The sequence below is a fragment of the Anomaloglossus baeobatrachus genome, chromosome 3, assembly GCF_048569485.1.
Source record: "Anomaloglossus baeobatrachus isolate aAnoBae1 chromosome 3, aAnoBae1.hap1, whole genome shotgun sequence".
Taxonomy (NCBI): Eukaryota; Metazoa; Chordata; class Amphibia; order Anura; family Aromobatidae; genus Anomaloglossus; species Anomaloglossus baeobatrachus.
Window position 1 is genome coordinate 247,231,149 of NC_134355.1, and position 24,153 is coordinate 247,255,301.

At 49.8% G+C, this 24,153-nt stretch overlaps 2 protein-coding genes across 5 annotated transcripts in view; both read left to right on the forward strand.

Annotated features, from left to right (window-relative positions):
- The window catches only part of AGPAT4 (1-acylglycerol-3-phosphate O-acyltransferase 4), a 342,565-nt gene that overhangs the window by 249,625 nt on the left and 68,787 nt on the right, over positions 1–24,153 (forward strand). For all 4 annotated transcript variants that reach the window (XM_075338227.1, XM_075338226.1, XM_075338225.1 and 1 more), the window contains one exon: positions 21,995–22,156. In XM_075338227.1, the coding sequence (XP_075194342.1) occupies positions 21,995–22,156 (162 nt within the window). The remainder of the gene's footprint in view (positions 1–21,994; positions 22,157–24,153) is intronic.
- Positions 774–17,020, forward strand: LOC142295814 (RNA-binding protein FXR1-like). Its single transcript, XM_075338905.1, has 4 exons — positions 774–915; positions 1,024–1,191; positions 1,363–2,552; positions 16,982–17,020. The coding sequence occupies exons 1-4, from the start codon at positions 774–776 to the stop codon at positions 17,018–17,020; spliced, it is 1,539 nt and encodes a 512-aa protein (XP_075195020.1).

Genomic DNA, 24,153 nt, shown 5'->3' on the forward strand with positions numbered 1-24,153 from the left:
TGCACCCACAATAATGAGACAGAATACCCGGTATCCAGCGTGGTCATTAAGACAGCCAGGGACAGTGGTTCTCATGATGTTTGTGTAGTCTCAGATTTACTGCACCCAATTATTATAGGTTGGGACTCTAAATTATTTGTGCATTTGTGGAAGCAGGGGGACGTATCCAGTTGCTTGTGTAAGAGCCGGAACAGCCCAAAGGAAACCCCACCACATTGGGAGGTGAAAAGGGGTCCTTGTTGGGGAGTTATGTGTGGTAAGGAGGAGATAGCACCTCCTAAAATTGACTGTCCTCAGGGGTGACCAAAGAAAATGATGTACGGACTCAACTTAGTGACATAAGGACTAAGGGAATAACCAATGGTGTGACCGTTAAAAACGGGGTAGCTCCAGAAAGGGAGGCAGATATCTGGTTAAGTGGGGACATGATAGTCCAGGACGCCAGGGGGAGTGATGATGACTCCAGATTGGACACTGACTCTTATAAAAGGACAAGAGACTGCAGTGAGGTACAGACAATTGAGAAGGGTAAAACCTCCTCCAGACGCCGGCGACGTAATAAGCGCCGAAAGGTAGTGCAAGGTATACCATCTGAGGGTGCTGAGAAAGTGAAGTACCTGGTCGAGGAAAACACGTTGCCAGTAGCAACTGCTAAAGTAGAGTCAGACAGCGATATCCTAGACAAGAAAGATAAATCAAAAACTGAACTGACACATTGTAACGACAGACATCAGCAGGGTGACATGTCAAAAAATGAGCCAACCAAAGCAGTAATGGTGGTGTCTCCTATAGATTCCAAGCATGAAGCAGAAGGTCTGTCGGACGAGAGCGCTGTAGGAGGTGAAATCCTAGAGGGTAATACAGGACAAGGAATCCTGGAGAGTGTTGGTGAAGTACAAATCCATAGAGGTCATGGTGAGCTGACCGGTAAATTACCCAGTGTTGGGGTGATGAAGGGTGAAAATGGTGCCAAAGTTCTAAGAGGAACAGAGTACCACGCTGAAGCGTGTGACACCCTGGCAGGAAAAAAGAAGACTGAAGGTTACACTGCAGAGACCCGCAAGGAAGTTGACGGTAATGCAGTGAAGACCCAAGAGACAGCTGGTGCTATAGAAGTGAAAAAAGCCTCTGAGGAGGTGAAGTCTGGACCAGAGGTCTCATCAGGAACTGAGAGCCTGAGTGACCTGCCTGGTAACACCAAGATGGAAGACATAGAGATTGTCTTGGTTAAGAAGAGTAGCAAACCCAAAGGCTCTGAGGCTGGAGCTGAACCGAAGGCGTGTGTAACTCAAGAGGTGGAGCTGTTGATGATAGAAAAAGATAGATGCAAGAGACCAAAGGAATGGTCTAATATCCTTGAAGGTAAAGAAACCTGTCCATTCTTTAAGTGCATGGTAGATGTGCCCGAAGACCTAAGAGAAGCCTGTGCCCATAAGTCAATGCATGAGAAGTTTAAGAAGGCCGTAGGGGCCTGTGAAGTGTACTTTGCCCCAGAGACTTGTCAGTTGGTGGTGTGCTCTGCAAGTAATGTCACAAAGAAGCGGGTGGCTATCCTGAGTGACATGCACCTGCAGTGTCTTCGTACAAAATGGCTCATCTCCGCACAGATGGAAGAAGACACCAGACGCTTGGAGTGTATGAAGCAGCTCACTGCAGAATTTCAGGAAGTTGTGGTGGTGAAGAAATCATTAATTGGGCTTGCATTAAGAGCGCTGAGAAGAAACATTCAGCAAGCCAAGAAGGTTCCAGGTATTACAGCTGTTGAATTAGAAGAACACAGTGGAACATTCCAAATCTATGGGAAAACTGAAGAAGCAGTGAAAACAGCTCGAAAGCTGTTGGATTTTGTGGAAGAGGTCACACAAGTGCCCAGAGAACTTGTCAAGAAACTGATTGGCAGAAATGGAAGAGTCATGCAGGAGATGGTTGATGCGTCCGATGTGATGAGAGTAAGACTTGAGGTTCATCATAAAGCCAGGTTACCCTGTGAAGTTAGTATGGTTCCATGTGTCATGGTAGGAACAAAGGAGTGTGTTGAAAACGTACGAGTTCTCCTAGAATACCGCCTGGGATACCTGGAAGAACTAAAGCAAATGGATCTTGAAAGACAGAAGATTGCAGAGAAACTTTGTCAAGTTAGTGTGAGGTCACGACCGCTTTCGGGGCAGGGCCCAGAGAAGAAGTGTAGTCCACCTGATGAATGTGCTGCCTTGACTGGCAAGGGAAGTAGGTCCTGTAGGGAAGGGAGCCTAGGTCATGGAAGACCTACTTATACATCAGGCTATGGCACAGACTCTGAAGGGTCCAAGCCCTCGAAGAGAAAATCTAAAAGAAAAGATGGAAGGAGTGACTGGTCCATAGCTAAAAGTGGTGGTGGGAAAAGGCGGAGATGGAAAGGTGACCTGAGACATCATGAGAGAAGAGGCCATAGTAGATTGGCAAACAGAGAGTGCGCAGGGTCTAGTTATGGGAGATCTCCTGTCAGCTCGGTGGTGAGGTACCTGGACAATAGCCCCTCTAGTGGACTGGATAGCGCAGAGTCAGGCCGCACGGTAGTTTCGACTAAAGGAGTGTCTCGCTACCACACTGACCGTTGGAGACATTTATGGAACGATATGTCGGACCGGCGGACGTGTCTGAGAAGAGGGTTCACTGAGGAGGGTTTGGTGACAGTGGCAGATGGTATGTCAGGAGCAGAAACTCAAAGTTGTCATAGAGGGCCCATTCGACTGATAGGGTATGGTTTCCCTAATGCTCTGTCTCAGGGTCCCTGTAGGTTGTCGAGTGTTCCACCCTACAGGTTGGAACAGAGGGGGGGGATATGTAAGGATGCAACCGGCAATGTGGCAGATGGCCGGTATGTGTCACAGAGGTGGAAATCCTCTGCGATCTGAACCTGGAATGTTTCTCTGGAACTTGTAGTTCCATGAGGATTGTTGTACACATTCAGGGCTGGGTTCATGGGATGGTCAGAAGTGATGGGCGGGACTGACCATCCACATACCTCCCATACGTAGGTGTGTCTCAGGGGATTTAATGGAGTTGTCGTTTGTCACATGATCTCTGTGTGCTGGTGGGAGCCATCTTGGTTGGAGCACATGTGCAGGAGATCCTGTGCATACAGAGCTAGTGAGGGCTCTGAAATGTCAGGGAGCTGCAGATTCCACTGAGGCTTTGAGGAATTGAAACGTGTACAAGGGCCGGGATGTTGAGCCCAGTGTGAGAGTCTCCCTGGACTGGATGGAGGCAGACTGACAGACTGCAAACCTACTGGCAGGTAACACCCCACAAAGGTGGACTTTACTGGCTGATGCCAGAGGATGAACTGTATGAACAATCGGCAGTTTAAACAGACATTGAGACATTGTCCTTCGGGAAAGTGGCTGTGGCCCATTACACTGCGTGGTTTATGAGGATGTGAATAAATCACCGAGATTATTTAAGTGACAAAGTGCTTGTGTGTGTCTTGATCCCACTGCCAGACGTGTGCCCCAAGACGTTCAGGGCCCAGGTCGTCACACTGCAATCCGATCTCTTATTCCAGAGAAATCAATGGTTTCCTTAATATGTAAATGAGCTGCTAAGATCTATGGGCCATCCACATATCTGCAGGGAACCCACCTTCGGAGCTTATTTTACTCTTACATGAAGGGGAGTTAGCAGTGTGAGTCATGTAATGACTGACACTTTGCTATAATCACAATCTCAGCATTGCTGAGAGATCAGAGCTAAGGGCAGGGTCACACTTGCGTATGACTCGCACAAGTGCAATGTGAGAAAATCTCGCATTGCACTCGGCCCCATGTAAGCCAATGCTGTAGCTCAGATCAGCGTTTTTTTTTTCTCAGCCCTACACGGACTGAGGAAAAAAATCGCAGCATGCTGCGATTGTCTTCGAGAGCTGTCACTTGCACCCATTCAGGTGTATGGGTGTGAGAGAAACATCAGACTGTACTCGGATGTTATCCCAGTGCAGTGCGATATACGCACAGGCTGACAATGGAGGAGATAGGGAGATTAACCCCTCTCTCTCCTTTGCAGCGCCCGCCCTCTCCTTCGCAGCTGTGACCCGATGGCAAGATCGGGTCACAGTCGCATGACACTTGGCTCATGCTCGCAGCAGAGCCTGAGCCGGGGGTCATTAGCATATCGCACCCGTTGCTCTTCTATCGGATGTTATACGCTAATGTGACTCCAGCCTAAGGCCTGTTTCACACGTAAGTGAAACACACAGACCTTTTTCACTGACGTGTTATATATGCATATGTCCCTCTGTGTGCTGTGATTCACAGCACATGTGGGTTGTCCATGTGCAATCTATGAGACGTGATCCATCATTCATGATTGCACATGGAGATAAACCCCCCCGTCCTGCTGTCCGTGGTGCTGAACTCTTCGGCTCTGCTGTGTTTCTACCCCGCTGCAGCTAGTTCCGGGTTGGCTCTGAAGCAGCAGCATGCAGAGGCCAAGGAAAGTGTAGCGCCCCGGGGCCTCAGGGCTCACCTGTCACCGGGCCTGTGGTATCTTGGGGTTGCTGTGACTAGCCTGACCTGGCTCGTGGCCCTGTTGGTGTCATTAAAGAAGGGTGCAGGGTGTTCCGGTAATGTGGGATGGGGGTTTGCTTTGCAGCGCAACCTGTAGTGCGCAGCCAGGGATTCAGCCGCCACTGTGAGATGTGGCTCTCCCCCAGGGCTGATGTTGACATAGCTCAGGTAGTCCAGCTCCCCACAAGTGGAGCGAGCCCCCGGATGAAATGGTGGCAACGGGGGAGACGGGCCATTGGCGCCGAAGCGTGGGGTGACGGTGCCGGTAATAAGGGACTTAGGGAACAGTTGTGGGTCCAGGTCTTTTACTCACAGTTCTTATGATGCTGCCCTCAGGATACCGGTGACCACTGTGCTATGCCCCAGCCAATCCCGGATGAATCAGAGGTCACCACTGGTGTTGTGGAGCATGTGAGACCTTCCTCCTCTGCGCTGACATGCGGTTCCCCGTGGCCTGAAGCAATTTGGGGACCCTGCCATCGGTGTTAAGTGTCCTGTCCCATATGCAGGTGACGCGGGTCCGATGTGGGTCCAGCTGTGGCCTTGACCCCGGATTCTATATATGTCACTGTGCGCCGGGAAATGGGTAGTGGGCGATGGGACCTGGAATCACCATCCCCTGCAGATTTGTTAGAGGTTTCCCTAACTGAGGGCTCTGCACCCCGACTGCGCTGGCACTGTGGGAATGGTTAGGCTCGACCTCAGCTACCATGTTCTCCTCTGTCTCACCAGCTCCACCCGATTTCTTCCAGTCTGCCTGGTCATAGCTATAGAAGCTCTCAAACACTCTCTATAGCAGCCGTGGTACTACAAGACCCATGGTGTTCTGGCACTTTCTCCTTTCCCGAGATAGCTCTGAAGCCCGCATCCCGGGTGGTCTCCCTGAGGGGATGTGGGTTGCACACCCAGGGACCTGTTGTTGCTTCTCTGTCCCTGACTGATCTGACTAGAAACTGTTTGTGTTTGCTCACTTCCTCAGGCAGCTCCCATCTTTTGGGATAACTCATTGGTGGTTGCCCCAGCAACCTGGAATTCCCCGGACTGTCTGGCTTCCTGTGTAACTATCTTTGCTGGCTCACTAACTGGGTGTTTATGTAAGCTATGAGCTCAGGATGTGTGTAAGCTCTGAACACCAGTGGTTAACCTATTCTTACCTGGTTCAGTACTGCACCTTAAGGCCTCAGGGGTACCACAAGAGCGTTGCTGGAGAAGGTGAGTTAAAAATGCCTTTTATTTTAAATGTCCATTTTGTTTCTAGTACGTGTTTCACAGACCACACCATAGTGGGACATCAGTGATGCCAGAAAAAAATGGACATGTCTCTGTGCGGCAATCCCGGACACGCGTGTACACCGCACGGAGACACGGTCAGTGAAAAATCACTGATGTGTGAGCAGATCCATTGATTTTAATAGGTCTGAATATGTCCGTGATTCTGATATGTATAAAAACTAGCACATACAGTTAGGTCCAGAAATATTTGGACAGTGACACAAGTTTTGATATTTTAGCTGTTTACAAAAACATGTTCAGAAATACAATTATATATATGATATGGGCTGAAAGTGCACACTCCCAGCTGCAATATGAGAGTTTTCACATCCAAATCGGAGAAAGGGTTTAGGAATCATAGCTCTGTAATGCATAGCCTCCTCTTTTTCAAGGGACCAAAAGTAATTGGACAAGGGACTCTAAGGGCTGCAACTAACTCTGAAGGCGTCTCCCTCGTTAACCTTTAATCAATGAAGTAGTTAAAAGGTCTGGGGTTGATTACAAGTGTGTGGTTTTGCATTTGGAAGCTGTTGCTGTGACCAGACAACATGCGGTCTAAGGAACTCTCAATTGAGGTGAAGCAGAACATCCTGAGGCTGAAAAAAAAGAAAAAATGCATCAGAGAGATAGCAGACATGCTTGGAGTAGCAAAATCAACAGTCGGGTACATTCTGAGAAAAAAGGAATTGACTGGTGAGCTTGGGAACTCAAAAAGGCCTGGGTGTCCACGGATGACAACAGTGGTGGATGATCGCCGCATACTTTCTTTGGTGAAGAAGAACCCATTCACAACATCAACTGAAGTCCAGAACACTCTCAGTGAAGTAGGTGTATCTGTCTCTAAGTCAACAGTAAAGAGAAGACTCCATGAAAGTAAATACAAAGGGTTCACATCTAGATGCAAACCATTCATCAATTCCAAAAATAGACAGGCCAGAGTTAAATTTGCTGAAAAACACCTCATGAAGCCAGCTCAGTTCTGGAAAAGTATTCTATGGACAGATGAGACAAAGATCAACCTGTACCAGAATGATGGGAAGAAAAAAGTTTGGAGAAGAAAGGGAACGGCACATGATCCAAGGCACACCACATCCTCTGTAAAACATGGTGGAGGCAACGTGATGGCATGGGCATGCATGGCTTTCAATGGCACTGGGTCACTTGTGTTTATTGATGACATAACAGCAGACAAGAGTAGCCGGATGAATTCTGAAGTGTACCGGGATATACTTTCAGCCCAGATTCAGCCAAATGCCGCAAAGTTGATCGGACGGCGCTTCATAGTACAGATGGACAATGACCCCAAGCATACAGCCAAAGCTAGCCAGGAGTTCATGAGTGCAAAAAAGTGGAACATTCTGCAATGGCCAAGTCAATCACCAGATCTTAACCCAATTGAGCATGCATTTCACTTGCTCAAATCCAGACTTAAGACGGAAAGACCCACAAACAAGCAAGACCTGAAGGCTGCGGCTGTAAAGGCCTGGCAAAGCATTAAGAAGGAGGAAACCCAGCGTTTGGTGATGTCCATGGGTTCCAGACTTAAGGCAGTGATTGCCTCCAAAGGATTCGCAACAAAATATTGAAAATAAAAATATTTTGTTTGGGTTTGGTTTATTTGTCCAATTACTTTTGACCTCCTAAAATGTGGAGTGTTTGTAAAGAAATGTGTACAATTCCTACAATTTCTATCAGATATTTTTGTTCAAACCTTCAAATTAAACGTTACAATCTGCACTTGAATTCTGTTGTAGAGGTTTCATTTCAAATCCAATGTGGTGGCATGCAGAGCCCAACTCGCGAAAATTGTGTCACTGTCCAAATATTTCTGGACCTAACTGTATGTACCAGAATCACTGATGTGTGAAAGAGGCCTAAAACAGTACATCAGAAGTGAACTTTGTCGCATTACAAAAACATTTGCAGCTGCAAAATCCCTCTCACAGTGCTTCAGCTTCCATCTCACAGTCAGCCAGTGTGGGGAAAAAGTCAGTATAGGAGAGCTAAGAGCAAAGTGAGAAGAGAGCTGCAAATGTGCTTGTTTTGTTTGTAATCAGCGTAGGTTCAACTCTGCTGTGTGTTGGTTATAATCAGGCACAGCTCTGCAGCAGATCTGCCAGCACTACGAGAGGACAAATGCTGCTGTGAATGTTTATATAAGACAAAGATCTTTTTTGATGTACTGTTAAGGCCCCGTCACACTAAGCAACATCGCTAGCAACATCGCTGCTAACGAACAACTTTTGTGACGTTGCTAGCGATGTTGCTGTGTGTGACATCCAGCAACAACCTGGCCCCTGCTGTGAGGTCGTTGGTTGTTGCTGAATGTCCTGGTCCATTTTTTAGTTGTTGCTGTCCCGCTGTGAAGCGCAGATCGCTGTGTGTGACAGCGAGACAGCAACAACTAAATGTGCAGGCAGCAGGAGCCGGCTTCTGCGGAGGCTGGTAACCAATGTAAACATCGGGTAACCAAGAAGCCCTGTCCTTGGTTACCCGATATTTACCTTTGTTACCAGCCTCCGCCGCTCTCACTGTCAGTGCCGGCTCCTGCTCTGTGCACATGTAGCTGCAGGACACATCGGGTTAATTAACCCGATGTGTGCTGTAGCTAGGAGAGCAGGGAGCCAGCGCTAAGCAGTGTGCGCTGCTCCCTGCTCTGTGCACATTTAGCTGCAGCACACATCGGGTAATTAACCCGATGTGTGCTGTAACTAGGAGAGCAGGGAGCCAGCGCTCAGTGTGCGTTGCTCCCTGCACGTGTAGCTCCGTGCGCTGGTAACCAAGGTAAATATCGGGTTGGTTACCCGATATTTACCTTAGTTACCAAGCACAGCATCTTCCGCGCGGCGCTGGGGGCTGGTCACGGGTTGCTGGTGAGCTCACCAGCAACTCGTGTAGCGACGCTCCAGCGATCCCTGCCAGGTCAGGTTGCTGGTGGGATCGCTGGAGCGTCGCAGTGTGACATCTCACCAGCAACCTCCTAGCAACTTACCAGCGATCCCTATCGTTGTTGGGATCGCTGGTAAGTTGCTTAGTGTGACTGGACCTTTAGTTTTGATCTTACTGCAGAGTTGTGCGTGATTATGAGAGCAAAGCGTCAGTCATTACATGTGTCGTACTGGTAACACCCATTTAAAAATTAGGCTAGGTTCACACACTGTGTTTTTTTTTTGACGCTGCGTTTTTGTGCGTTTTTTGCGGCAAAAAACGCACAAAAACGCACCCGCAGCAAAAAACGCGGCAAAAACGCACGCGTTTTTGCCGCAATTTGGTGCGTTTTTTGCTGCGTTTTTGCTCACTGCGTCTTTATGTGTTTTTTTTATCAGTGAACAAAATAAAAAGGTCTGATGTCATTTCCTTCTTCAATATGTTCTTCCTTCTCCACTAGTGTATGCAGGAAAGCAGACAGCTGCAGGACTACAAGGCTCAGCATACTCCATCCAATAGTGTATGCAGGAGAGCAGACAGCACCTGTCGAACTACAAGGCTCAGCATCCTCCTTCCAGGACTGTATGCAGGATTTCTTTGCCCCCCCCAAACAAAAAAAATGACGTGGGCTTCGCCATATTTTTGTATGCTAGCATGCAGGTACGGGCTTCCCCCAACCCCCAGCTGCCTATTTGTACCCGGCTGGGAACCAAAAATATAGAGAAGCCCTTTTTTTTAATTATTTCATGAATTTCATGAAATATTAAAAAAAAAAAAAATGACGTGAGCTTCGCCTAATTTTTGTGTCCAGCTGGGTACAACTAGGCAGCTGGAGATTGGAATCCACAGTGCAGGGTGCCCATGCTTTCTGGGCACCCCCGTTGCGAATTGCAGTCCGCAGCCACCCCAGAAAATGGCGCTTTCATAGAAGCGCCATCTTCTGGCACTGTATCCAACTCTTCCAGCTGCCCTGATGCCGGGTGGCTCACTGGGTAATAATGGGGTTAGGGCTAGCTGTATATTATCAGCTGGCCCTAAGCCCGAAATTCATGGTGTCACACCAATATTAGGCATGGCCACCATGAATTTCTAGTAAAGATAAAAAAAACACAACACACAGAAAAATATTTTTATTAGAAATAAAACACAACACAATTAGTGACTCCATTTTTATTGAAATAAAGCACCCCCCTCCGCAGTAATCCTGGGTCAAGGGTCCCGCGCCGTCCAATGGGTTTGCTGGAAGGCAAAGCAATCAGATGATGTGTCAGGTTCAAGTGCCTGAATCACATCACACATCAGCTGATTGTATAAAAGCCGTTTATACAATTTGATGATGCATCGGTGTTAAAAAAAAAAAAAAAACTCACTTATGTGCTGATTACCGACAGCTCCTGGAGCGAGTCTGATCCCATCCGATCGCTGCAGGAGCTGCCGGTAATCAGGGATGAAGTCTCCTGACGCATCCGCTGATAGGTTAAACCGGCCGGCCGCTGGCGTCACCCCGAGACTTATGATCAGCTGATACGTCAGGTGACTGCATCAGGTGATCCATTGCCAGGTCCTGCATCCTGCAGGCATACGTACCCGGGGAGACTGCACACACCCGGAGCGGCGGTACCGGGAGGAGATGGGAGCGCGCATGGCACCGGGAGTCTGCAGACAGGTGAGTATGACATTTTTTTTTTTTTCTACTGTTCACTTTTGATTTCGAAGCCGCTTCCACCTCCCGCCCAGACATGGCGCCGCACGGCAGCTGACATGCACAGGACGGGAGGTGGAAGCGGCGGTGATGGTACCGGGAGGATTCACGCTTTTGTGTTTACTGACAGAAGGAATCCTCTTCCTGTACATGTCACTTTACTACCCACCTCCTGCGTTTATAGCTGCGTTTTTGGTCTTAGAAACGCACCAAAACGCTACTCCCAGAGCTGGTGTTTATTGCAGCAAAGGTGGTAGGCCCATGCCTGGGAGATGTAACAGGGTAATAATGGAGACCACACCAGGTTGTCTTTAACAGTCTCTACTCACTCGGACCCAGGGGTTGCTGGTTCAGGTCTCATGGAGTATCAGTGCCAATGTAGTGACCCAGGTTACTCTGTCCCCGACACTCTTGGTTGGTTGGGTCCCCATAGCATGGAGCATTTGGGGCACGACTGTCCCTTTTGGGGTACAGTCTCCTCCGTACGGCTGGCAGTGCGAACCCTGTGGGGAGGTAAGTGACCAAACCCTGATCCTAGTTTACTGCTGATGCCCCCAGATTATTTGGTTCGGTGAAGTCCATGAAGGTGTTCTCACCGGGCAGGTATTTATCAAGCCATGTAGAACTGGCGCCCGATCTAGGGCTCTGTGCCCAGTGCATGCTCTGGTCCCAGCGGTATCTCCTGTACCCGACCGGGCGACCTCTCTCTCTCGCCCCCGGGGTCACCGTTGCACAGACCCAGCTCAGGCACGTCCGCACACCTCTCTATGTGCTACACTTCTCTCGACTGACTGCTGACCCCTCTCACCAGGCTGGCTAATCCCGAGACTCGTTCCTTTCCATGGCGACCATCCCCTTACATGGTTATGTGCCACCGATGCTCGGATTCAGATCTGCGGTGGCTCGAGGGATCTCCAGACCCGGGGGCCGGGGTTGCGTGGCCACTCGGAATAAAGGGGGGATATTTACACGGGGTATTATGATTGATGTTCGTGACGCCACCCGTGGTGTGTGGTAAGGTGGAGTACCACCGCTGCAGTTGAGAGTACCCGGTGGCGATGGTGTGGGCAGACAGGTGTTTAACCCCTTCACGGGTAGGGAGGATGCCCCGGGACTCGATGAGGGCGACGGGGAGGTGCAGTTGGGACGGTAATGGTCACTTGTGTACTCACTCAGTCCAATAACGCTGACACCGACAACTGTGGTAAACCAAAATTCTTGACACCGCTGCCGCTGGGATCCTGTGCCCATTGGTGTTGCCTGTTAGTCTGTGACCTTTACCTTGGCACCTAGTTTTTCTGGTTGGTCCCTTGAGTATAAAACTGGGTGGGTCCCGCTCACCAGTGTGGCTAACTGGGTGAGTTTGCTCTCAGGGTTCACGCTTGGGATTTTCTGGACCGTGTAGTGGGAAAGTCCTATCCCCCTCGTTGCACTAGGACCCTGATTTTTGGAGTGGGTCGAGAACAGATCTTGAAGGCTCCGTCCTCGTCGGGTAAATTGTCAGGATGCCTGAAGCTACTTCCTGACCTAGGGTCCACGTACCCAGTCGTGCCCTGGCCCCTGCCCGGTGATGGCACAAGGCCGCCGGCTGTCCTCCTCGACAGTCCGTGCCCCTTGTCACGATGCCCTGCGACCGGGGTCAAGCTCCTACCAGGCCCAGACCATCGTCTGCCACCTAGTAGTTCCAAGGAGCCCAGCTCCTGACCTCCTATCACTTTCACCTCCAACACTACACTGTTCTGCTCCTGACACTCCTAACCTTCCCTTAACCAACCCCCCAAGTGGGCGACCCAATTCAACTCAGGCCACAAACTGGTGTGTCTGGTGGGTGTGGTACAGAGTGTTCCTAGGATTTTGATTAGCTTGTTCTTTGCAACACCAAAGGTAAGGGACCCGTAACCAAGGAGAAGGTGGATACTGTACAAAAGGGCAGATTGCACAATACCCTGTGACTACCTGATAGGCCAGGGCGTCACAGTTAACCCTCTATGCCCGGTGTGGAGTGAAGAACTAGGATTTTGGTTGTGCTTTGGTAGTATCGGTACTGGTACTCCAGGTCCCAGGGGGTAGGTCCTGCATCCCCAAGAGGATGCAGTTCCCTGTAGTGCCCTGAGTGGCTCAGGGGCGCTACACTTGTATTATATGAAAAATTGTTGCATGCTACTGTGACGCCCTGGACTAGCCAGGTAGTCACAGACACAACACCACACACACACACACCCTTTCCTCGGATAGGTGACACCAGTTACACAAAAACCCTTGTTGCCACCCTCCAGGGTCTGATGTCCACACCAGGTGGGGCAGAGCCAGGTGGTTGACTCCGCCCACCGAGGAGTTCACAGGCCTGGAGGCGGGAAAACACAACGGACAGTCAGTCAAGAGTAGAGAGTGGAGTTCAGACAGTGAAGGAGTGAGGAGGGAAAGTCAAGGGCAGACCTGGGACCAGGCCTGCCACGGACTGTCTAGGTGTCTGGGTCGGAGCCCAGGCACTTCCAGCAAGGTCGGCAGATGGTGGTGGCCGTCTGCAGGAGTTGGTGTACGGTCGGTGGAACCGTAGTCCCAATAGTCCAAGTCCCGATTGAAGGCAACAGCCCAACCATTCCGAATAAGTGCCACCGCCAAAGGCAAGAGATCCAAGGGGCCAGCGCCTGCGGGCAAACGGGCTCCTACGACATTTACACGCCGGGGAGCGGACTACCAGTGTCCAGGCACAGGGGTCACTCACAGCACAACATCAGTGCAAAGGGAATGACAGCCGCCACCAACCCGTCCAGGGAGAACACCGCATCCGGCTGGGGGCCCCATCCATTCTACCGTTTGGTTTACCAGAGACTCCATTATCTTGTGTGAGAGTGAGTACACCAGTGCCGTCAGGCACCGCACCGCAACACTGCACCCTGCACCCCGGCCCTCACCTTCCCGCGAGCCCCCGGGACCATCGCCCCCTGCCCACGGAGGGGTTAACACTGAGCTGCATAACACCGTCCCCGGGAGGCCTAGTCAACGGCAGCGGTGGTGTCCACCATACAATCACCACAACCCGTGGGTGGCGTCACAAACTTTACCAACTCCACCAAACAATCACCCAAACCTCTGCATGCACCGACACTACCCCTTGCAGAGCGACATGACTTGTATTATATGAAAAATTGTTGCATGCTACTGTGATGCCCTGGACTAGCCAGGTAGTCACAGACACAACACCACACACACACACACCCTTTCCTCGGATAGGTGACACCAGTTACACAAAAACCCTTGTTGCCACCCTCCAGGGTCTGATGTCCACACCAGGTGGGGCAGAGCCAGGTGGTTGACTCCGCCCACCGAGGAGTTCACAGGCCTGGAGGCGGGAAAACACAACGGACAGTCAGTCAAGAGTAGAGAGTGGAGTTCAGACAGTGAAGGAGTGAGGAGGGAAAGTCAAGGGCATACCTGGGACTAGGCCTGCCACGGACTGTCTAGGTGTCTGGGTCGGAGCCCAGGCACCTCCAGCAAGGTCGGTAGACGGTGGTGGCCGTCTGCAGGAGTTGGTGTACGGTCGGTGGAACCGTAGGACCGGGGTCGGGCGGTGGCCCGCTGGTACCGAACCGGGGAGCCGATTGGAAGCCAAGCACCAGGCAGGGTACTCAGACCCCGACTAGGCTAGAAGCCGCCCTTATAGTCAAATTTACTGATTGCGGTCTGGACCTCAGGGGTTCATTCCCACCCAAGTCCCGATTGAAGGCAACAGCCCAACCATTCCGGATAAGTGCCACCGCCAAAGGCAAGAAATCCAAGGGGCCAGCGCCTGCGGGCAAACGGGCTCCTACGACATTTACACGCCGGGGAGCGGGCTACCAGTGTCCAGGCACAGGGGTCACTCACAACACAACATCGGTACAAAGGGAACGACAGCCGCCACCAACCCGTCCAGGGAGAACACCACATCCGGCTGGGGGCCCCATCCATTCTACCGTTTGGTTTACCAGAGACTCCGTTATCTTGTGTCAGAGTGAGTACACCAGTGCCGTCAGGCACCGTACCGCGCTGCACCGCAACACTGCGCCCTGCACCCCGGCCCTCACCTTCCCGCGGGCCCCCAGGACCATTGCCCCCTGCCCACGGAGGGGTTAACACCGAACTGCATAACACCGTCCCCGGGAGGCCTAGTCAACGGCAGCGGTGGTGTCCACCATACAATCACCAAAACCCGTGGGTGGCGTAACGAACTTTACCAATTCCACTAAACACCCAAACCCCTGCGTGCACCGCCACTACCCCTTGCAGAGCGACGTGACCCCGGGTCCGTGAGAGGTTCGAGCCACCACCCGCAGTACGAGCACGGACCCGAGCGGCTCGGCGGCCGCAGCCGAGGCCGCGGGGCGGTACACTACAGTTATTAAATGTTCAACCCTTCAAATTGAGAAATAATAAAAAAAAAAATAGATCTTTTTAGCCTTTTTTTGGGCTCCACACTTTTTCCATATCTACTATAGATTTCTCTAGAAGTGATAAAACTGTTATACATGGTGTTACTATATTGTAAAATTGTATTACTTTTGCTAGAATGATCGTTTGGTAATGAAATAGTGTTTGATTACTTGTGGCTAATATGGCTACAGATATCTGAAGCATTAGGCTATGTGCGCACTTTGCTTAGTTCATGCGTTTCAGCAGCGTTTTGATGCAAAATTGCATGCTTTTGATTTCCAGGCAAAGTCTATGGAATATAGGGCTTTCTTGTGCGCACAATGCTTTTACAAACGCTGCATTTTAGTTGCGGAAAATTTGTCAAAATCCCTACGTTTGAAGAAACAACATGTCAATTGTTTTTGCCATTTTGGCAGCGTCTTAATAACATTGAAGTCAATGAGAAATGTCTAAACGCATATTTTTCAAGAAAGATTACATTTCACTTGCTTTTTAGTAGCGATCTGCATGTGTTTTTGACATAATAAACGCAGGTGTTTCGGTCTCTCTCTCTCTGTCAGTCGGTCTGTCTCTCTCTCTTTCTCTGTCTCTATCTCTCTCTGTCCATGTCGGTCTCCCCCTCTCACCCCCTCTCTCATACTCATACTCGATACATGATCACCGGTGCGGCGCTGCTTGGCGTTCACACTGTGGTGGCTTCTCCTCTTTTGAAAATGCCGGCCGCTCGTTAATCCATCACGTATTCCCTGCTTCCCCCGCCCACCTGCGCCTATGATTGGTTGCAGTCAGACACGCCCACAAACTGAGTAACAGCTGTCTCACTGCAACCAATCACAACCGCCGGGGGCGTGTTTATATCGAGCAGTTAAAAAAAATAGTTAAAAAAAAAACGACGTGCAGTCCCCCCCCAATTTGGATACCAGCCAGGGTAAAGCCACACGACTGAAGGCTGATATTGAAAGGATGGGGAGCTCCACGTTATGGGGAGCCCCCCAGCCTAACAATATCAGCCAGCAGCTGCCCGGAATTACCACATCCATTAGATGCGACAGTCCCGGGACTCTACCCGGCTCATACCGAATTGCCCTGGTGCGGTGGCAAACAAGGTAATAAGGAGTTAATGGCAGCAGCCCATAGCTGCCACGAAGTCCTAGGTTAATCATGGCAGGCGTCTCCCCGAGATACCTTCCATGATTAACCTATAAGTTTAAGAAAATAAACATACACATCCAAAAAATCCTTTATTTGTAATGAAAGACAAAAAAAACCCTCTTTCACCACTTTATTAATCCCTCAAAAACACCTCCAGGTCTGATGTAATCTACGCAATGTCCCACGACTCTTCCAGCTCTGTTACATCGGAAGCTGACAGGAGCGGCAGTAGAACACCTCCTGTGAGCTCCATGCAGCAACTGAAGTGAGTCGCGCGATCAGCTGTGCTGTCACTGAGGTTACCCGCAGCCACCGCTCACACGTGGAGGACTTCAGCTGTGGCCGCGGGTCACCTGAGTGAAAGCACAGCTGATCGCGCGGCTCACTGCAGTCACTCAGGGGATTTGCGATCACAAATGAGTCCTTCACGTGTGACCGCAAATCAGGCTGCTACACAGAGAGAGACGCGCGATGTCAGTGAAATCGGGTGAAGCTCTGACGTCACTGCTGCGGAATCCTGTGTCCTGGCACTGATCTGAGTTCATAACAGCACACAGAGACAGAGCCGCGAGATGACAATGAAGTCGGGTGCAGTTCATCCGAGTTCATTCTCATCGCCCGACTCTGTCTGTGTCTGCTGTCAGCGGGCATGTAGCAGAGCCGAATTGCTGGGGAAACGCACTGTCAAAATGCATCCAAAACGCATGTAAAATGCATGCAAAATGCATCTAAAATACATGCGTTTTGGATGCATTCTTTTTGTCAACACGCAGCTACACGTCTGCCAGAGGGTGCGTTCTTTTCCGCACTGGTCAGGACGCAACATGCGCACATAGCCTAAATATATTTAGACATCTACGATTTGCTTGTGTGTGCTTCAACAGGCAGCATCAGTTTTGTAAAATATGACCCAAAGGCTGTGTGCACACAGTGCTTTGGATCTAATTTTTTTTATGCGTTTTGGGTGTAGATAGCTCCAAGCAAATCCTTACTCCAGCAAAGTCAATGAGAATCCTGAAGCACAGTGCTAATGTTGAGTATTTTCTCCCTGCAGATTTGGTTCAGAAAATAATTTACAGCATGTCAATTCTTTCAGTGTTTTTTCCTGTGTTTTCCATCAAGTAAAATCAATTGAAAAACGCATTAAAAAATGCAGCAAAAACACACGTTTGCGCGCTGTATTTTTCCTGCCAAGAGATGCAGAAATAGTGGCGAAATTTCTGCAACCAAATACTCAACACAGACCCTAAGCCACTCTTCTCTGTCCCATGTTTGTACATTCCCATGATCCTCAGATTACCATAGCTATGAAATAAATACCTGAAAATGATTCATTGATCCATGTATTGTTCGCACAGTATGCCAGCATACACACTATGGTATATGTGTGTGCACTAATGTAACATAATGATATTTTTGTATATTTCTTCCATAACCACTGACTTTAGCATTACTAATCCGTTTATTACCAATTTTCATATTTTTGTCACCCATTTACTGACTTCTAAACACATGCATGTGGTTCCACACAAGGATCATGTGAACATACTGGATAGTAGTAGATTGTGGCTGTAGAAGTTAGTTCCGCTTTATTATATACTTGGGTAGTTCATAAAGTGTATGTTCACCACTAGTGATGGGCAAACCCCCGGATTTTTGTGTTTGGGAGACTCGCCCAAACTTTTTGTAAAGTTCAGGTTCTGAGATAACGCGCCCTTGCGTCCAAACCCCGAACTCGGGCTCTACAGTTATGGGATGGGGCGGGGGGTCTGTAAAATAAAGAATATAGTTAATAATAAACATTGTCATTACACTTACTGCTCCCATGACGCGTCCTGCAGACTCTGTCTCTCGGCCGCTTCTGCTTCAATGGAAATACATGCAGCCTACCTGTTCCTGTAAGGAGAGTGTGTGCCGTGTTGGGTGACTCGCACAGTGACAGTCAAAGTTCAATCAAGTCCATGGCTCATGGACTTGAGTGAACCCTGACGTCATCACAAACACTGTCGAAAAAAGTTGAAAACTACCGAGTGACGAGCTGTGCAGTGAATACCTCCGGAAGTTAATGATCGGACCCGGAAGCAGAAGCAGCCGGGAGACAGAGTCTGCAGGACATGTCGCAGGAGTGGTAAGTATAATTATGTTTTTTACTAATGGCTTTTTTTTTTTTGTTTTTTGGAGTTTTTTTTTTACAGCCCCTGTACCCGAATTGTAACACGAGCTTCCCAGGAAAACTCATGTTCGGGACCGTGTGCACAAACACTATGTCTTCGGTACGGTCCCCGAACTGTACAGTTTGGGTTCGGCCATCACTATACACAATATTACTGACTCTGCAAATAATTACAGTAGACATTGAGTCATGAGGGAAAAAAAACTGCATAGATTATCTTCTACTGACCTTGAGTAGAGATGGGGCGAATCAATTCAAAGGTCCTGGTCCAGTGCCTAAGTCAGTAGTCCGTTGCCACCGAATGGGTGTGTACCGCCCCAGCAGCGGTCGAACCACTCGGATCCAGATGTCACTGCCAGTGGCTCGAGGGTCTCTGGACCCGGGGGCTAAGGGTCACACCCGAATGAAGAAGGGGGGTATTTACAGGGGAGATATATAGTTTGTGACGCCACCCGTGGTGTGCGGTAATAGGGAGTATTGCCGCTGCCGTTGGGAGTACCTGTTAGGTCCTGGTGGTGGAAACACTGGACCGTACACCGGATTCCCCTGGTGAGGCAACCAGGCCGGTCACCCCGCCAGAGGGCCTTGATGCACGGCAGCCGAAGCACTCCTGGTAGCAAGACAGTCCGTACAGAGAACTGGGAAGTAGATGTCCCTGGGATCACAGAGTTCCAGAAGGTAGTCCGGGTGACGAGGCTCAGGGTCAGAGGCTGGGTGGAGATGTCAGATGGAATCCGGAACCAGCTGAGCGAGATGGCAGGTCACCAATCGGAGCCAGGGACCGGAGACTGGCGGGACTGAAGAGGTAGTGGAATATCAGCCGACAGTCACCGACAGGAGTTCTGGAGCAGTCGTGGTTAGGACCGGTTGGCGTGGCAGGACAGGCTCTGCGAGACAGACAGGGTTAGTACCGAACAAGGCAAAAGGGGGACCTGAACTCCTAGCTTACTAAACACGTAGAACAGGCCCCGCCCACCTGGAAGGAGAATCCTCTTATACCCTGTACCTGCATAAGCAATATCCTGTTTCTGGATGCTGGCCCTTTAAGAGAGGGTCAATGACTGCGCGCACGCCCTAATACGCATGCGCGAGGCCTGTGTGCCAGAAGCCAGGGCAGGAAGCAGTGCAGAGGAAGCAGGAGTGCCCGGCAGAGTGTCCTGCGTCGCAGAGGAGCGCCGGGAGCAGGGAACAGGACGCATGGAGGACGCAGGCGAGGGAGAGGGAGCAGGAAGGCCGTGGAGGAGAGGACCGGAGACTGGAGCGGTAGCAGGGAGCGCCGTCGGGAACCGGAGAGCGTGACACGGGGACCGGGAAGCGTGACAGTACCTCAGGGTGATGGAGTGGGGCAGCTAGATGACGTTACCCTCCACGGGTAGGGAAAGGCCCCGGGACCCTGGATAGTGGTAAGGGGTGCAGGGGGAGCGCAGGCTCGCTGGTTGCAGCTGATAATCAGGTACTTACTCAGCAAGAAAGCAGACGCTGACAACGTAGTAAACCAAGTCTCTGGGTGCCGCTGCCCTCTTGGGGTGCTCAACATAGGTAAAGATGGTTGACCTCGGGGAGATCAACATCCAACACCGTGGACACACCATCACGTGTTTCTCAACGCAGTGACACTAGAACAAGGCCCCCTGGGAAAATATGCAAAACAAGAATGCCTTGGAGACACCATCACATGTTTCTCCATGCTGGCAGGAAACTAGTCAGGTCTTTCACCGGGAAGGATCAACCACGGGAACGGCAGTCTCCAGTCAAGGAAACCGCCTATACCAAAACATGGTATCCATCCACAGACAGCTGTTTCGGGGTATTTGCCCCTCATCAGTGTGGAGTAGGAAACTGGCTAGTTGGACCAATGCCTAGTAGAAGACTACATAGGTAAAGATGGTTGACCGCGGGGAGATCAACATCCAACACCGCGGAGACACCATCACGTGTTTCTCAATGCAGTGACATTAGAATAAGGCCCCCTGGGAAAATATGCAAAACAAGAATGCTGTGGAGACATCATCACATGTTTCTCAACGCTGGCAGTGGGCCATCACTATACACAATATTACTGACTCTGTAAATAAGTACAGTAGACATTGAGTCATAAGGGAAAAAATCTGCATAGATTATCTTCTACTGACCTTGAGTAGAGATGGTGCAAATCGATTCAAAGGACCTGGTCCAGTGGCTAAGTCAGTAGTCTATTGCCACCGAATGGGTGTGTACCGCCCCAGCAGCGGTCGAACCACTCGGATCCAGATTTCACTGCCCGTGGCTCAAGGGTCTCCGGATCCGGGGGCTAAAGGTCACACCCGAATGAAGAAGGGGGTTATTTACAGGGGATATATATAGTTTGTGACGCCACCCGTGGTGTGCGGTAATAGGGAGTACCTCAGGGTGATGGAGTGGGGCAGCTAGATGACCCTCCACGGGTAGGGAAAGGCCCCGGGATCCTGGATGGTGGTAAGGGGTGCAGGGGGAGCGCAGGCTCGCTGGTTGCAGGGGTTAATCAGGTACTCACTCAGCAAGAAAGCAGACGCTGACAACGTAGTAAGCCAAGTCTCTGGGTGCCGCTGCCCTCTTGGGGAGCTCATCCGGGTCCCGTCCCCTGCAGTACTGCCTGGTGGTCTGTGGCCTGCCTCCTGGCACCGTATTTTAGATTATTCAATTGGCCCGTTAGCTTGGAGCTTCCTGGGCTCCGCTCCCTGCCAAGAGTAGCAGAGGAGCTTGCTCTCAGGAGCTCACGCTTGGGATTTCACTGGGCTGCTTTGCTTGGAAAGCCTTATCCCTCTCGTTGCCCTAGTGTCCCTGATCTCTGAGCTTCGTGGGAACAGTCCATATAGGCCTTGTCCTCCGCAGGTTAATTTCCGGGTTGCTTGAAGCTTCTCCTCGGCCTAGGGTCCATGTACCCCGACGTGCCTTCGGTCCCAGCCCGGCTATTGAACTGCGGCTGCTGGCTATCCTCCAAGACTAGCCAAGCACCCAGTCCCAATCTCCCGCGACCGGGTCTCCGATTCCTCCTGGTCCAGACCACCGTCTGCGACTTAGTCTACTTTTCCCCTGGGAGCTCCAACTCCCAGCTTCCTCCGAGCTCCTCACAGCTCAAGGGCTACCACTGATTTGACTTGTCAGCTCCCACCTCCCTGCCTGACCCCTAGGTGGGCGGCCTTATTCCGGCTTAGCAGCCCACTGGTGTGCCTGACAGGGTATGGTGCGAGGTGTAACTAGGATTTGTGGATGCTGGTGGAGGGAGTACCGCAAGATGGGGACCCAGAACCATGGGTGGTTGAGCCCTGCACGGGGAGAGAAAGATTGTGCAGAACCCTGTGATTACCTGACTAGTGCAGGGCGTCACAGGTGCCCTGTAAACTGTCTTACCTGCTGGAGTCCGCGACTCTTCATTTGCTTAGCCGGCCTGACACAATGTTACTGTTGGGATCTGGTTGCATCTATAATGTAGTGAGACTGAACACTGACAGATTTCAGCTCTGGAACCCACACTTTTGTAAACTGAAGTTATTTAACTTGCATTTTTATATTTTCAAACCTCAACTTAAATCATTTATTTGTGTTCATAGTGGACCTGTACTGTATATTGTCACATTAAATCCTTGCTAAGTTCTTCATGAAGAATTGATAATTTGTAAAATGTACTTTTCTGAGGATTTTATAAATCATTTTTCACATCTGCATTGATTAAATATTGTAATAGCCCAAACATTCAGCATGCTTCATAACTCTTGTAATCATTTGACAACTTTAGTAGTTGAACTAACTAAGAGAAATCTTCAATGCCTTATTTTTACTTTTTGTTGCCAGAGCTCAAAAGTGCTAGCAAAGAAGGAGCTATCATACGTACCTGTAATCGGCTGGATGTGGTACTTCTTAGAGATTGTTTTCTGTAAACGAAAATGGGAAGAAGATCGAAAAACTGTTGTGCAGGGCTTACAAAATCTTAGGGACTATCCAGAACATTTTTGGGTAAGTCAAGTCCTTATTAATGCTGTTTGACCATTACGTGGTAGATCATCCATCCATTGGTGGTATCATTGATCATCCATTGATTCCTACACTAAAATTACTTTCACACGTAACTGTGTAGCCATTTTGCATTTCTCAACACACAATTTCAAGGTTTCTAGATATGTGAGTTTTACTACTAATACTATATTTTGTTCTGATTTTGGCAATAGTTTATTAGTTAGACATAGTGGTTTTTTTCATCATTAATTTCATTGTATGGTCACATGCTAAAAAAAAACATACACATCCAGATATCAAGCTGATTATCGGCATACACTTTTCATGCTTTACGATGAATGGCTGCACAGGCAATCACAACCTTCAGTATATGAATAACCAAGCTTTGATTTCACAATGTGTTAAATTCAACTAAAATCAGAAATGTGAATTTTCTAGCAGTCTTCAATGCTCTACAAAGGGAAATTGCACTTCTAAACTTTTCTAATACTGATTTAAAATAATAAAGTAGCTTATGTTATGTCATGTTGCGTATATAGTATAATGCTAACCTATTTGCGGAACTTAATTATCATTATTTTAGTCAATACTCATCAACACTGTTAGCCCCAATATAACTTTCCCATCTCAAACACCAGTATTGGCCAATTTCTTAAGAAGCAAATTACCCAATTTGTACAGTATGTTGCCATCTTGCTCCATAGTATGGTAAGGAATGCTGAGTCTTTTAAATTATCAGTTGTCCAAAGGTCAAAAAATTCCCATACTAAGCAAACTATTATAACACATAACTTTTAACAGATAAATATTACTATCTTATAGGTGGAGTGAGTATTAACTACCACAAGTTCACAATCATAAACTCGCTTAGCCCTAGATGATCTCCTAATGGATTGCCTACTAGTGGGGATGTGCTTGTGATGCCCTGGCCTATCAGTTCATCACAGGATATTGTGCAATCTGCCCTTCTGCATGATATCCATCTCCTCCTTGATTACGGGTCCCTGACCTTTGGTGTTGCTAAGAACAAGCTAATCAAAACCATAGGAACACTCTGCACCACACCCACCAGACACACCAGTGGACAGCCAGAAGGGAATAGGGCTGGCCATGGGGGTTGGTTAAGGGGAGGTCAGGAGTGTTAGGAGACAGTTAGTTGAGGAGTGACTCTCAAGTGGAGAGGTCAGGAGCTGGGCTCCTCGTTTACTAGGTGGCAGACGTTGGTCTGGGCCTGGTAGGAGCTGGACTCCGGTCGCAGGGGATCATGACAAGGGGCACGGACTGTCGAGGAGGACAGCCGGTGGCCTTGTGCCATCACCGGGCAGGGGCCAGGGCACAACGGGGTGCGGAGACCCCAGGCCAGGAAGTAGCTTCAGGCGTCCTGGTAATTCACCCGATGAGGACGGAGCCTTCAAGATCCATTCTCCACTTGCTCCAAAATCGGGATACTAGCGCAACGAGGGGGATAGGACTTTCCCACTGCCTAGTCCAGAAAATCCCAAGCGTGAACCCTGAAAGCAAGCTCACTCAGTTAGCCATACGGGTGAGCGGGACCCGTTTAGTTCCATGCTAAAAGGGAGCAACTACAGAAAAGAGGTGCAAAGGTCACAGGCTAACAAGCAACACCAACGGGCACGGGATCCAGGCGTGCTCCCTCCCTGCTGCAGTGGCATCAAGAACTTTGGTTTACCACGGTTGTCTGCGTCAGCGTTATTGGACTGAGTGAGTACGCAATTAACCCTTACTGACCCGACGGCACCTCCACGACACCATCACTGAGTCCCGGGGCATCCCCCCTACCCGTGGAGGGGTTAAGCACCTGGCTGCCCACACCATCGCCACCGGGTACTCCCAGTCGCAGCGGTGGTACTTTACCCTTACCACACACCACGGGTAGAGTCACAAACTTTCCACACCGTCCCCTATACATAAACCCCCTTTATTTGAATGGCCGTACAACCCCCGGGTCCGGACGTGCCTTCGGCCACCACGGATCC